At 38.5% G+C, this 15,910-nt stretch overlaps 1 protein-coding gene across 2 annotated transcripts in view; it reads left to right on the plus strand.

Annotated features, from left to right (window-relative positions):
* Positions 1 to 5,950: 5,950 nt before the first annotated feature.
* The window catches only part of CTSC (cathepsin C), a 37,282-nt gene continuing 27,322 nt past the window's right edge, over positions 5,951 to 15,910 (plus strand). The window contains exons 1-3 of one of the 2 annotated variants that reach the window (XM_045557166.1): positions 5,958 to 6,233; positions 8,017 to 8,162; positions 14,202 to 14,286. In XM_045557166.1, the coding sequence (XP_045413122.1) occupies positions 6,062 to 6,233; positions 8,017 to 8,162; positions 14,202 to 14,286 (403 nt within the window). In that variant the 5' untranslated portion in view covers positions 5,958 to 6,061. Of the gene's footprint in view, positions 6,234 to 8,016; positions 8,163 to 14,201; positions 14,287 to 15,910 lie in introns of both variants that reach the window. The other variant, XM_045557165.1, reaches the window with a different exon arrangement.

Consider the following 15,910-nt stretch of genomic DNA (forward strand, 5'->3'; position numbering starts at 1 on the left):
GGGAAAGTAAAGGGGAAAAGAGAAGTTGGGGGGAAAAAAAACCACAACAACTGTAATGTCAAGTAAAACTTATAGAATTTTATATCTGATCAGATAATAAAAATATAGTTAAGTAGAAGAGACAAAGACAAGAAAGGGGTAGGCATAAATGAAAATGACGATAGATTTGAGCTCTTTTTTCCCTCAGAGTTCTGTTGTCTTAATCTTTAGTATCTGCAGTAAAGTTATTTGTTTACATTATCTATCTGTCTGTCTATTCTACAGGTGCTGAGTGTTATTTAAAGTGGAAGAAGAATACATAAATGATCTTGATCTTTTCAACTGATTATGCAAACAAAATATTTTAAATGTTCCCTTATCATTATTTGGGTATGTTATCTGATTCTTGGAAAAGGAATGAACTTTTTCAACTGTGAGAAACTGATAGTCTTGACCTTTAAACCTGCCACCCTTAGACTAGCTGCTGGCTTGGCTGTGCTCTCTTCATGCCAAAACTCTCTACAGTTTTGCTGTTTTAGAATTTACCTTGTTTGACTTTGTAATTTCCTCTCAGCAAAAACATATAGAGAAAAGGGAAGTCAGCTCAAACTGCAAAACTTTGAAAATAAAATGCTGACACATGGTTTAGCCTTCTTACGGCCCAACATGTATTTATAATTTTACTTAAGGTAAGCAAGCTACATATTTATAAAATAGTCCAGTTTCAACTTCCACAGCTTCCAAGCTAATCCACATTAGTATGTTAATATAAAAATCTCAGATGTTGCTGGGGCTCACTAGTTGATCTCTTATGCTAGATGAATATCTCCAAAAATGATCAGTATGAGATAAGAAATATAAAATTAATCATCTGTTGACAAGAGTGTTTGCCCAATGAAAATTTGCTCGCAATAAAGTTGATTCTTAAAGCAGGAGAGTAAGTCATTCCGTCAACATTTGATGAATATTTACTGAGCATCTACTATGTGCTAGGGATATAGTGGTGAACAAGACAGACAAGGTTCAAGCTGCCTGGAACTTGTATTCCAGTGGGGTAGATACATAATACACAAGAAAATGCAATAATTGCAGGCAGTTTAAGCACTATGTGGAAAGTTTGAGCATCAAACAGAAAGCAAGAATTTCTGGGGTAGTGAGCAACTAGAGGAACAAAGGGATAGGTGGTGCCAATCATGCAGGGCCTTGCAAGATTTTATTCCAACATGATAAAAATGCCACCTACTGAGGAATATTAAGCGAGGGAGTAACTTGATAGAATTTACATTTAAATAAAAAAGCACAGTGGTGAGGGTACTCAGTAGGACACCTTGGCCGGTCTGATAAGGGATGGGAGACTGGAGAAGGAAGAGAAAAGGATGACATCTAGGTTCCTATCTTGTGCATTAAATTCAAGAAAAAGCAGATGAAAAGCAAAAGGTAATTCCTGTAGTCCAGGAAGAAAGGATGGACCAGAACAATATTGGTGGAAACAGAGCAAAGTGGACACATTCCTTAAGGTTGTCTTTAGCTCTTTAGTATTGCTCTTACTCCATGTGGCCTATGGGATAATCCTTGTCCATGAGGAAAAATAATGCTTCTCAAAATTTTCATTTCAAAACCTTGGTTCATTTAACAGAAATAAATAGTGAAGTGAGAATGGGATCAGACAGTGGAGACTATCTTAGTAACTCACAGTTCCACAGCTGCTCAACATGCATTGCCTGTACAGTTCACTCTTAAAAAGCTTCATTTTTCTTAATCATATATTTGACTGCACCAATAATTAGACAAAACTTCACTTTCTTAATTCCATTCTAACATTCTAATTTAAAACCAGAAGTCTTCTGTTGGTTATCAGCTTTATACTAAGAAGCAGTGTGCCTATGAAAAAGTCATTTATCCTTTCTGAGCCCCAGTTTCCATACCTGTAAAATGGGAGTAATATTATGTGGGAGATCACTCTCAGATTGACATAAAATGTGGATGTACTGTGCAACTGATAATAAGCTATTCAAATAGGAAGCACAATTATTATTTTTCTAACTTCATAAATTCTTACTTCAAATTGAAAAATGCTCTTCTTTTTTAATACCTTAATTGAATAAATGTAGAATATTCTCACACCACATATGCAAAACTGACACTAATGACCCACAATTAGTATGGAATGTGCTCTCAGTGGTTTTTCCATTCTTGGAATTGTGTTGTAGTCATCTAACCACACTCTCAGCTTGTCCCTATTTGCCTTTTGAGGAAAGACACACATTTTTGAGATAGGTGTAAGTGAGAGAATCTCAGATTGAAAAATTATTCTAATGAAGAGGTTCTCAGAGGGTGGTCCAAGGACCAATGGGGACCCTTTCAATAGTTCACAAGGTTTTTCCTTTTCAATTACATATCTGTGTAATGCTGTTTTTATCATCTTTTTATTTATTATTTTATTATTTATTATTTTATATTTATATATTACTTTATTATTATCTTGATAAAATGTAAAGTGCTAAATAAATAAAATTATTATGGTTATGATTGTTACTACCAATGAGAGAGGTATACATAATACTATTGTGCATGCCAAGTTCTTCATCTATTTCTAAGATCTTTCTTTGTGTCCTATGCATTCCAGTATAGCGGCTTTCAAATTTATTCATGAGGCAGAGAACATGGAAATCATGATGCTCTTTGCCAAATACCATAAAATACAGATAAATTTATATCCATTACATTATTCATTTATTTAACAAATATTTGGGCACTTATCGTAGGCCAGGAATTATTCTGGGTACTAGGAATTACAATGAACAGGATTTGGAACCTACTGTCTAATTAATAAGGAAAAGTTTTCTAATAGAAATACACGCTAATAAATGTAGTCAGATCTCCACAGAGATCTATATTAATTCATTTAGTCTTCTCAAAACCAGATGAAGCATTCATAGAGGATATAATTATGCACATTTTATACATGAAAATATCAAGGCACAAAAAGAATTAAAATAACTTCCTCAAGATTAAGCAGCTTGTGAGTGTCACGGCCAGTGTGAATGTCAGAGCCAGGCTCCAAACAAGGACAGTCTGACTTGCCCACAATCCCTAAACCAGTGATTCTCAGTCTTAAACTTGTACCAGTATCCTTTGACAGGGGACTGTTAGAACGCAGATTGTGGGGACCTATTCAAACATTTTCTTATTCAGCGGGTATGGGGTGGGGCTCAGGAATTTGCATTTCTAACAAATTCCAAGGGGATGCTTCTATGGTTTGTTTACAGTTTGTCCCCCAAAATTCATGTGTTGGAAATTTGGTCCCCGGTAGAACAGTGTTGAGAGGTGGGACCTTTAGGAGGTGATTAATCCATTCATGAACTAATAAACTAATGGACTGGGGTTATCAAAGAAGTAGGTTAGTTATCGTGAGAAGGGTCTGTTATAAAAGCCAGTTTGGCCGTCTCTCATGAGCCTCCTTGCCACGTGATGCTCTGTGCCACCTCAGGACTCTGCAAAGAGTCCAAATTAGCAAGAAGGCCCTCACCAGATGCAGCTCTTGACCTTGGACTTCCCAGCTTCCAGAACGGAAGAAATAAATTTCTTTTTGCTATAAATTACCTGGTCTCAGGTACTCAGTTATAGCAACAGAAAATAAACTAAGATATATGCTGATGCTACCGGTCCTGCTGGTCCTGAGGCCACATTTTGAGAACCACTGCTAAGCAGTGCGACCTCTTAGAAACCTACTCGTAATTATGTGGACCTAGTGACGAACTCTGTTTTGTCTATAAACTCACTTTTGCTTTATGCCATTTTGACACATACTGAATTTTGGGGAATACAATGTCCAGATAAATCTTCAACAGAAAATTGTACTTTGGCCTGCTGGGAACTTGATCAAGAATTGTCTAACATCAACAGCCCTAGTATGGTGTTTGAGTGACCAGTTGATAAGATATTAGATTAATAACTCATCAGAAATTATTTCTGTTCTCAGAAAAAAGATAACTGTCACTTTTACTATGATTCTACAATTTTACAAAGAAGTGTGAAGGGCAAGTATCTCAATGTATCATTATGTTTTCTAGTACATTCATAGTTGAGCATTTTATATGATGAAATGTTACATTATTAGAAATTTATTTAAAATATCTTTTTACTTTTCCTTCATATTACTTTTGGTATTGTATTTCTTTTTATTTTTAAGCATATACACAGTTTATATTATATATGAATTTCATTTCAGAAGAGGAAAGGATTTCTATAAAATATTTGTTATAAAAATAAAATTTTGGATCTGATCAGTTTTTCCTTATGTGGATTGGAGGCAGAGCTAGTATTTACCTTTGAGGGATAAATTTTGAGATTATTAGATTAGTAGAAATAAACTAAACTAAAAATCAAGGTTCCTGAAGTTTGTTCCTGAATGTCACTAAGTGGCAATATGACATTAGTGACTCAACTCTCTGAATCTCCATTTCCCAATTTTAAAATGAATCCATTATAATAAGAAGTCCCTAAGATCCCTTTTTACTTATCATTCATTGAATACAGACTGTTTTAAACTTTCTTCACAATTAAATGTGCTAATTTGATAACACCTGTCAAAAAAATTTCCAACTAAACTGGCTCTTCAATATTGATCACCTGGTAAGCTTTTTAATGTATTAACAACCAATGATACTCTTTCCCAGAGATTTAGGAAGGCAATATTATTCTGTCAACGTACCTTAAATAGTAAATGTGCTAGCTTAATTATACAATGCCAGCTTTTAATCCTAAAAAGGTCTATAAAATGTAAAAGTAAGGTATTGGCCCTATTCTGGCTTTTACAGTTTGTGCCCACCTTAGAGTATTTTCACCTCTGAGCTTTCAAAGGTAACTTTTTTCCACGTTGAAATTGCCTTTAAGGCTTAGAAACCAAGAAGACAATATTAAGTGTACTTATTTTAACATTCAAAGATGCTTCCTTAGTATTAATAAACCAGAATCTACAGAGGTAAAACTGAATAATTTGAACCTGCTCCCTTTGAATGCTTATAATCTGGTGGAAAAGGTGGACATCTAAATATTTATTTGAGACCAGTGTGATGGGAGCAAAAATGTATGTGCTTAAGACGACAGGGACACATCAAGCCCGTCTTGTTCATCACTGTGTCCACAGTGCCTGACACCCAGCAGGCTCAGTGGGAGGAAGGTGCCCCAATTACCAACAACACCCAGGAAAGTCAGAGACACTTTCACAGACAAGGGTGATACTGAAACTGAGCAAGGAGGCAGGTGGAAACAGTGTAACCTAATGTTGCTGGAGATCAGACTGGCACACTGGAACAGCTGGTAACACCAGCCTTCACTCACTAGCTAGCTCCCTTCACTATTCCCCTCACTTCTCTCTGAGCCTCCTGCTTTTCATCTGTAAACATCTGTCCCATAAAGTTGATGTGTGTCCCATAAAGTTCCAGGGGAAAAAAACCCATACAACTAACATACACAAACTGCAAGTTAGCTCTACAGCTGAATTCTCCAGTGCGCCAAACAGGCAAACAGCATTAACAGGAAACCAAACTAAGCAAATAAAGTAGTGAGAATTAGAAAACGGAAGGAAGTTCTCCAACAGCTAGAGTGGATGGGGTTAGCGAGTAAAGTTTTTCAGAGAAGAAAACCACACAGTTGATAACGAGGCAACTATACCTGAGAAGACTAAGGAGGGCAGAAAAGCAAGGCTAAGCTAAGCGAACTCCACTTGCTGGTTCTCTCTTGGCCTTTCGCTCCTGCACAGAAGCGCAGTCTCGGTCGCGTGCGGACCGCCTGGGGCTCTTAAGCCCTATTTCGGTCACCCTGGCTGTACGAAATTCTGAAACGTCCCTTGGCAACAACATCTGCCTGGGGCTCTCGCAGCGCTGAGAGTCCGACCCGGCCTGGCGAGGGGACGACGCGCCGCCCTGAGAGGCGGGGCCGCGCCGTGACGCCGCCCCCGCCGGCCGCGGGTTTCCGGCCAGTGTGGCTATTTCAGGGCGCGCGCCACCCGGTCGCCTCGTTCTGGGCTCCGCGCTCCAGCTTTTGCTAATTCCCAGCCTCTTCTGCAGCCCCCGCCAGCATGGGCCCGGGCCCTCGCTCGCTGATCGCCGCCCTCCTGCTGCTGCTCTCTGGGGTCTGTACCGTGCGCTGTGACACACCTGCCAACTGCTCCTATCCTGACCTGCTGGGCACCTGGGTCTTCCAGGTGGGCCCCAGCGGGTCCCAGCGCGACACGAACTGCTCGGTTATGGGTAAGCCGCTGGCGCCCGGGACCCGCTCACTTTCCCGCGCCGGCCGGGGTCTCCTCCCTGTCCCCTCTTCTGCCCACAGCGCCCACGCCAACCACCCCTTGCTTGTGGGTAGGCAGGACACCTTGATTGGACTCGGGCCCGGGGCTTTGGGGTACCTTTTCCCAAGCCAGGGCCGCGAAGTTAAAGTTGAGCTGCTGAGAATTTCTAACTTCACACTTTGTTGGTGGGACCTCAATACTTTTCTCAAGGATTACCCCACCACCACCTTAATTTTTACCCCCCCCCCCCCTTTGGTTGGTTTGGTTTAGAAAGAGTTGAGAACTGCAGTCTTGTGATTATCTGGACAATGTGGCAGGATTTTGTGTGTTTAAGTTATTGTGCTACCGAAGACAGATGAACTCAAAGACTTTGGAGCATGTAACAAGTTTTCTCCACTTGTTACACTGTGGCAAAGGGCTTTATGCCCAGCAGTTTTGATTTGCACTTGTGTTAATGCTACTAGTCCTAGAAAACGTCTGGTACCATTCTGCACTGTGTCATGTATTGCAGGAAAGTAAAAGGCAAAAAATAAGCCCTTTCTTTCCTTCCTTTCCTTTCCTTTCTTTTCTTTCAAGACAATGCCCGGAGTCAAAAATAATGCCTGGCTTACCTGATGGCCCTCAGTAAACATCTAGTGTTTGAACACGCTGGGGGTATTCCAGATGCCTTCAGATAACACGGTTACCCCTACTACACAGAATCTAGTGAAGGGTGAGGGAGAAAAAAGTCAGAAGAATCACAAATTTGTGCAGAATGAGTGAAGCTCTCAGCTGTAATTTTCTTGTCAGCAGAACAATCGTCAAGTCATTTGTTACTAAAAAAAAAAAAAAAACCCATTTAACTAACTCCAAATGCCTGTATGGCATTTTGTAATCCTGGGCATTATAACCGTTTATTCTCTCAAAAATTTTGTTTGGAGATTGGTGCAGAAGGAGATCAGGATTTGCACTGCTCTGTCACATGCAGTCTCCCAGGTCAGAGCATTAATCTGAAACATGGAAAAACGGTCTAAAGCGTAAAACCCTGCAGCTGAACCGTTTTCAGGCAGCAACCCTCTACCTATAAACCTACCTTTGCCCTTAATCCAGTAATTAAAGACATCTGTATATCTGAGTCCTTTTCTTCCAAAGGTTAAATGATTAATTTTTATGAGCACAAATTAGTTTTATAGGATAGAAACCTCCAGTTTGCTGAATACTTTGAAAGGATTCAGATTCTGAGGTTCTAAACTATAGAGCCATTGAGGAGAAAGGTACCTCACTTCTGAATAGGTTATTTCCTTTCTCTACTGGATTTAACACATTGTGCTTCTTTAATCTGATAGCTAGTCTTTTTATCTCTTTGTCATCATATCTTTTATTCTTATAATTCTTACTTTTTGACTATCATTTTGTCTTCTCATTTCAACCTGTAATTTTTCACATCCCCCACTTTTTCATTTTCTTCAATGTTTGGATGATCTGGAAAGGTAGGTAGGGGCTGTCCTTTTTGGGGTCTCCCAGCCTGCTGGGCTGCATGGCATATCTATCTGTGAGAACCCTCATTTCCCAGTTTTCCCTGAGACCCCTTCAGGACTGTGTAGAGGCAACATGATGGAGACTGATTTCTTCACAAGGCAGACTGTGTGCCCAAATTAGGTAGCATGAAAGGAAAGCAACTCAATCATATAATGGAAATTAGGGGGATTCTTCCCCCCATGGAATTCCAGATAATTTTTCTTTATTGTGCATTTTCTTTTCTTTAGGACCACAAGAAAAAAAAGTAGTGGTGCACCTTCGGAAGTTGGATACAGCATATGATGACCTGGGCAATTCCGGCCATTTCACCATCATTTACAACCAAGGCTTTGAGATTGTGTTGAATGACTACAAGTGGTTTGCCTTTTTTAAGGTTAGTTTTGGTGGAAAATCCATTTATGTTTTCAGTAATTTGAAATCTGAAGTCTATCCATATTTGGAGACCCTCAGAATTTTAATTACAGATTCAGAAGATAACCAGAATTGACACCACTCTTTTCAAGAGAAATTAGATGGTATAATTCTGCTGCATTATTTAAAATTATGGTTTTAGTAGGTTTAAAAAATATACCAGATCTATATTTGATTTTATATTTGGTAAGTATGAATAAATTCTTAATTTATTGTCTTTATTACTACACCTTTATTTCTAAATGTTGCCATAGTCACTTGGCTTTGTACTGAATCTGTAGGAAAGATGTGGAGATTATAAATTTTGTTTTTTTATAGTTATTATGCTATCCTTCTTATCATTGCTTGTTAGCTCTGAAAAATTGGCCTGAGTGACTCATTGAAGTAATATACTATCGTATTAAAATGAATAATTTATTTGACTAAACTAAAAGAATGTAGGAGTTACTCCTTGGGGTGATTAAAAGGTAGCCTAGCTGGTCCAGCTTGTTTCCTTTTCTCACTAGGAAAAAAAACATTGTTCATTCTTATAACACACTGCTTCCGATTGCAGACACACTGTGGGTTAAAATAATTTAGCACAGATTGCAATCTATCCCATTTGTTCTTCTGAAGTTGGAACTTTTCTCGTATGCCAAGTTTTAAATGGTTTAAGTTAATTGAATCCATAAGCGTTAAACTAGCTGTTTCTCATTATGCCCTGGTATAATACAAACTTTTTCATGGGAAAGGGCTTACAGCCTTTAAAACATCTGGTAAGAGTTGGCCAGTTATAGGGTTTCATGGGAAACATCTGGTAAGAGTTAGCCAATTATAGGGTTTCATGGGAAAGTGAGGAATGAATCTGTTAAAGATGACAAAAGGCAAAACACCTACAAAGGCCTAACTTCTAAATTTGTTAAATTTCTCAAGTGAGTTGTGGTTTATCACCAGGATTTTTCATTCCATCCAAGCCAACCATATTTCTTAGAATGATAACTTCTAGCAATTTTTTTAAATAAGGATCTCTCTTTAATATGAAAAAAGAGAAGAAAAAGTTGCCTCTCAACTGGATAAGTTGGTCTGATATTCAGCTGGTGGACCAGTCTGTACATGCTGGCTGTTGATGGCCAGGAGTCCATGAAATCAGTTAAAGCCCGTGCTTAACCAGTTGTTAATTATTTTTAATATCATTCCAAGGTACTATGTATTTTTTTAACAATAAATAAATAATTTAAATATCTCTATGGATTTTTAAAATTGTAGTATATATGTGGTAGATGTAGTCTACCCAAATATAATTCTTGGTCTGTGTATTGAAGAGTCAAGGCCTTGGTAGGCCTCTCACAGTTTCTCTCTCACACCCCTTCCGAGGTTCTTTGCCTTCAAATTAAGAATCAATTGCCAATTGCATAAAAGAGATTTATTCACGGCAATTGTTACCATGTACCATGAACCTTGTGCATAATTTCCTATCCTTGTGATCATGATCTTTTTTTCTCTTCCTCTAGCTCTTCTTGTTTGATGCACAATAAACACTTAGTTGATATTTGTCAAAAAGTGAACATGAATGGATGAAGCAGAATTCAGTTAGGAAATAGACTGATATAATTTAAGTAGGGGATGGGGAATAGTATATAAATAAGTAAATAGTTTACTCATTTGTCTTAGAAAACTTTCATTCTTCTGCAGAATTGGAGAAACTGATGGGGAAATGTCTAAAATTGTCCTTTAATTATTGGAGATGTAATAATCAGATATAGACAAGGACAATTTCCCTCTTTTAATACTTTTTCATCAGTTTGTTCTCAGCTTAAATAGGTGTCCAGAGCTGGTGGGGACAGCGGGGATAGTTGATGGCTGAATGAGGAATTGGAACACGTTTTTGTTATTTCTTTTTGAACCAGTGTAAGCAGATTTGGTATCTTGCAGTGGTCTCAGAACATTAGTCACATTAGGTGAATAGAAAGTCACTTTTTCTTTCTTTTTTTGACACAGAGTCTCACTCTATTGCCCCACGTAGAGTGCAGTGGTCTCATCACAGCTCACTGCAATGTCAAACTCCTGGGCTCAAGCGATCTTCCTGCCTTAGCCTCCTGAGTAGCTGGAACTACAGGCGCATGCCACCATGCCCAGCTACTTTTTTCTATTTTTGGTAGAGACAGGGTCTTGCTCTTGTTGAGGCTGGTCTCGAACTCCTGACCTCAAGTGATCCTCCTGCCTCAGCCTCCCGGAGTGCTAGGATTACAGGTGTGAGCCACTGTGCCTGGCCCAGAAAGCCACTTTTTAAAGCCAAATAAATTACAAGTGTTTTCAACCATAAGTGGGAAAGAGTCAATATATATGCCATTGGAGGGCAGAACCTTGCCTAAATGCTTCTGAATGGCACTGGTCAAATCTTTATTCTCTCATTAAGAATAATAATAGTGTTCCTACCCTATTGACTTCAGTATATTTTTTTAAAGTGCCCATTTGAAATAACTATTATCAGGGCCATGTTTTATTTTCTTGAAGAAAAATCAACCACTCTTGACTGGCCAGTAGTTAGGTACTATGATAAGGACCATAATTTCATTGAGCAGAGTAGGATACAATAAGATACTTTTTTTTGGAGACAGGATCTTGCTCTGTTGCTAGAGCTAGAGTGCAGTGGCATCATCATAGCTCACTGCAATCTCAAACTCCTGGGCTCAAGCGATCTTCCTGCCTCAGCCTCCCGAGTAGCTGGGACTACAGGCCACCATGCCCGGCTAATTTTTCTTTCTTTTCTTTTTGTAGAAATAGGGTCTTGCTCTTCCTCAGGCTGGTCTTGAACTCCTGGCTCAAACAATCCTCCTACCTGGGCCTAAGATACTTGTTTTTAAAACTTAACGTAAACATTTCCAGATAAACATGTTTTGCAAAGTGATAACATTCTGTGTTATTTTAGTAAATCCAACTGCAAGAGTGATGGGAAGCAAATTTATAAAATTTAAGAAAAATGATAGGCTGGAGCTGACTTCAGATAATAAGAAAGTAAAGCACTTTCGGTGACATTTGTTAACATAAAAAGTTTGCCGATTTACCACAGATATCAGGGTATTTCCTACAGTGTGCTGGGGAAACCATACTAGGGATGGTACATAACTCAAGAAAAAGCCTATGTAATGAATAAAGCATGTGAGAATTTTTCCTACAGACTTAAAGTGTCTTTTAAATTAAAACTATTTTTAAAAATGAGGAATCATTAAAACTTAAGTAGTATTTGCCATTCAATTTTAAGTGCTCTAAGTAAACTGCAGCATAGTCTACTCAACCTAGTGCCATTACAGAAATATCTGATAAATTTTTCCCATGTACACCTGCCATTATTATTCTATGCATTGTTATCCTACAAATCCATCAGATTTCCAAATCTCTCCAATGACTCATACTGGACCCTACCGCTTGCTTCCTTTGACCCTCTTCAGATATGTTTTCATCAGATTGTTTCTTATTGTTATTCCTGCTGCTAGAATTTGCTGAATAGTTGATACATGCAAGGTATTTGTGATATTACAATATAGGTGTGTTTTCATCTACAGTTCCTGGCTTATAGCTCCCATAGTTCTTGTAATAGTAAACAGATTGACTTTCTCCTGCCCACACCAGGACTCTAATCTGATTGTGGGTCATGAGACCCTCATTCCAGAGAGGGTCTTAGCCCATAACCTTGAAAGAAAAAATGCTGCACAAAGAGGCCAAGAGGAATCTGAACAGATAGGCCTTGCTGGGTTTAGATCATACTCTTTTTGTCCAATCACATTTCAACGTAGTTATCCATGCTGCAGTCATGTCTATCCAATGAAATCTTCATAAAAGACCCAAGGAAGATGTGGTTTGGGGAACTTGCAGAAAGCTGAACACATGGGAGCTTTCAGGAAAGTGAGCAATAAGTCATCCATGTGCTGAGAGGGTGGGACACCCCAACTGTACAGGGACAGAACCTCCTGCACTTGGGACTCTTCCAGACTTCACTCTGGGTATTTCTTCATCTGGCTGTTTGTCCTTTAAAATATCCTCTGTAATAAATTGGTAAACATAAGCATTTCTCTGAGTTCTGTGAGCCACTCAGGGTCGTGGGAACCCCAACTTGAAGCTGATCGGTTAGAAATTCTGGAGGCCCGGACTTGTGACTGGTATCTAAAGTGGGAATTGGCTCAGTCCTAGGTACTGAGCCCTCAACCTGTGGGATCTGATGCTATCTTTAGGTGGAAAGTGTCGGAACTGAATTGGAGGACGACCACCTGGTGTCTGTTGCAGAATTGTTTGCTTACCAGTGGGGAGAAATCCCCACATGTTGAGTGATGTCTTTCCACACCTTGGAATCCTCTTAGGCTCCTGCTGTACCTTCTGCTCCCTTTAGCATCCTGTAGCTCAAGGATGATACAGCTTCCTCATCACTCTCTGCATTCCAACTGAAGCAATTATGATACCACTCCTATTGCTAGAACTTGCTCTATTAAGTTCTACTTATTCAGGCCTTATCTGAAAGTTAAGAATTTTCCATGATTTTTGGGATTCTAACCCCTTTTTTAGTTGGTAAACTGCTTGAGAATTTGGGGGATAGAGTAGGGATAAAACCTATTATTTTTTTTGCATGTGACTTAAGCTTGGAAGGATATAAACCTTGACACTGAAAGCTTTTGCTTAGTTTGAGTTGGGCAGGAAGCACTGGGAATGTATTTTTTAAAGATACGTTTTCCTACTCAGCTTTCTCCAGACATTGCTTTATCTGGACACTTTGTGGGAAATACACACTAAGATGCATTTAGGAGCCACTGGGGAGGGTACCTAAGCATTTGAAATAACGTTATCTGAAACAATAAAAAGTAATTAGTCCTGTGGCAAAATGGAAACTTTCTTAGAGGCGTTCAAAGTCAAATTTCTTTTGAAACACCAAGCTGGCCAAAACAAAAGACAGTAGTTCTACAGACCGGGTTTCTGAGACTATCAGATTTTAATAGCATTTTTCATTTGGTTATACTTGGTACACTTCAGCAAATTTGTACCTCTTAAAAGTACCTGCAGCCAACCTCTTAAATAAACAACACAATGCAACAAAACAATACTGTAAAAATGCCTAATTATGCCCAACTTCATGTGATGGGTGGATAAGTTATTTTATTCTTCTTTGCATGCTTATGTACTTTGGTGTGTGTGTGTGTGTGTGTGTGTGTGTGTGTGTGTGTGTGTGTGTGTGTGTGTGTGATGAGCATGCGTAAAGCTCCTCTGTACAGCATCCTCTACCTTATTGCCCAGAGGAAGGAAGTCATGTGAAACAAACTAAACTCCGAAGAATGGCCTCCAGTTGAATAGGCTTTCTAGCCTTTTACTATTTCTCATTTCACTTTCTCTAAGTCAGTAAAAGAAACTGACTGGAAAAGGGAGCAGTAGATGAAGATCTTAGATTTTATTTTGAAGATTAACATACTCAAGGGCTGAGGAAAACACATAGAAGAGAACTAGATTCAATATGGCTGAAAATTTTGTTTGGTGATAAGGAAATCTTATTCATTTCCCACTGAGCTCTTATTTGGGACCATCCAATCTTAATTTTCTGAAGCAAATTGCTACTTAAAAAAAGAGCAGTATGTTGAGAAGTCCATTCCAGAGAATTTACTTGCCCATTTTGTGTGATAGTGATTTGTAAATAAGCTTGTCACAACAGCCAGAAATGTCAATGGTATTTCTACAGTAAAGGATTTGGGAATAGTGTGCCATTTTTCCACTATGCCTTCTGGGTTCATTTTTAAGATGTAACAATTTGAGAAGACTTATTACTGAGAAGGTGTACTTTTTAAAATACAGGTTCAATACATCAAGCTCGGGATTTTGTCTTTTTTTTTTTTTTTAAATAACTTGGGGTTTACTGTAAGAGTATTTCAGTTGAGGGAAAATATCAGAAGTTTAGTACTTAATACATGTCTATTTTATCTTTTCTCTCATGATGATGCTTAATCTCACCATAATGACTCGGCTTACCATTGTAAACTCTTCGTAGGATGTCACTGATTTTATCAGTCAGTTGTTCATGCAGCTGGGAACTGTGGGGATATATGATTTGCCACATCTGAGGAACAAACTGGGTGAGCTCCATTGAAATATTTCTAACTTTCTTGCTAACAGCAAGCTTCTTTCTCCCTGGTGGCTTATGCAAATGAATGTGTATTTGTCAGAGAAAGGAATACCAGAGAGATTATGGTTTTCTTATGGATTTCTTGCTTGAGCTTGCTTATCTGCTCTTTCTAACTTGCCTGCGCTCTTTTATGAGAATGATTTTTTTCACTTTAGGATGTTTGTTTGCACGTGTCAATTTAGCTGTCCCAAGAATGATACTTGTAACACCAGTGGACATGAATCCCAAAAGATAAAATCCCAGTTAAGAAAAAGGTTGTCTCAAGTTCACCTGAAGTAGTTACACCGCCTCAAGTTGCTTAGTCTTTTCCTGAAAAGACTCCCTCAAGAGGGAACCATGTGAGACCACAGCATTTTAGGTCCGTCTTCCAGTAGAGAAGGTAGTTCTTTGAGAGAAATTGGCATTTCATCACTCATCTCTCCAAGACATCACCCAGGTTTTATACACTGGCTTCTACTAAGAACGTGGAATATTGACTGCAAAGAGGAGGATTTTTTTCACTCTTTATATTCTCCTCACATTTCCAGAATAGATGTTTAAATCATTACTCACACTGGACCCATAAATTTAGATGGAAAAATAGGTGGTTAGAGAGTAAAGTTGATAGGGACTTACCCTTTCTTGCATTTTAACATAACATTCTTTCCCCTTTTTCTTTCTCCTTTATTTGGCTCTTAAATACTAGAAGTGAGATATGAAAAAGGGAACTGGGGACATGTGTTGAAAGCACCATAAGCTTATTTTATATCAGCATTTTCTGAGCTCTGTAATAGACCAGCAGTGGCCCACATGCATGGCAGGTAGGAATGGCACATCAGTTAGGTGATTTTATCTTGTTAAGCTTTGCAAATTGTTCCAGACAGCCACTGATAACAGATCAAAGATCACTAGAGCTGAAACTAATAAGCAGTTTCTTCATAGTTCTTTCTGGTAGTTGAATAAGCATAGAATCTGTTAAATAGTTGCATTTCAGAACTTCTCAGAATCTTTAACATATTATATGGTGGTAGCTTAGAAGGGAGATATAATAGGAAACGTTTTCAAAATAGGTTCACCATTTTTTTCTCACAAAAAATAAGGTGCTCTCAGAACACAGTTTAAGAAATTCTGTCCTTAAGCGCTTCACCCTTCCTCCTAGTTGGGGAGACACCCCCACCAGGAGAAAAGATAAACCCTAGTAGTTGTTCTGTAAATGGGATAAATAGCCTAGTACCTAGACATAGATCCAAGCAGTGCTAAACCTCCGTTTAGAGTTTGTGAGATATACATGTTAATGTATCTAAGTAGCTAGAATGTAGTTTGTAGCCTGTTTCTTAAGTATATTTCAAAACTGTATTAGGTTTACACAGTGGCATTTCTCTCAGAAGCATGCGCTTTTTAAGCATATTGGTTGCATGTGCAATATGTGTTGCTTAAGCATTCGGCTTGAGAATGGCATCTTTTTGTGAATGTCTTAACTAACATTAAAAAAATTCCAGGCTCTCAAATATTAATGCTGGTATTTTTTTTTTACTTAAACTAATATGATTAAATATTATTAAGAGACAGTATGATAGTTTTTGGCTTTTAACCAT

This window comes from Lemur catta, chromosome 7 (assembly GCF_020740605.2).
Source record: "Lemur catta isolate mLemCat1 chromosome 7, mLemCat1.pri, whole genome shotgun sequence".
Classification (NCBI taxonomy): Eukaryota; Metazoa; Chordata; class Mammalia; order Primates; family Lemuridae; genus Lemur; species Lemur catta.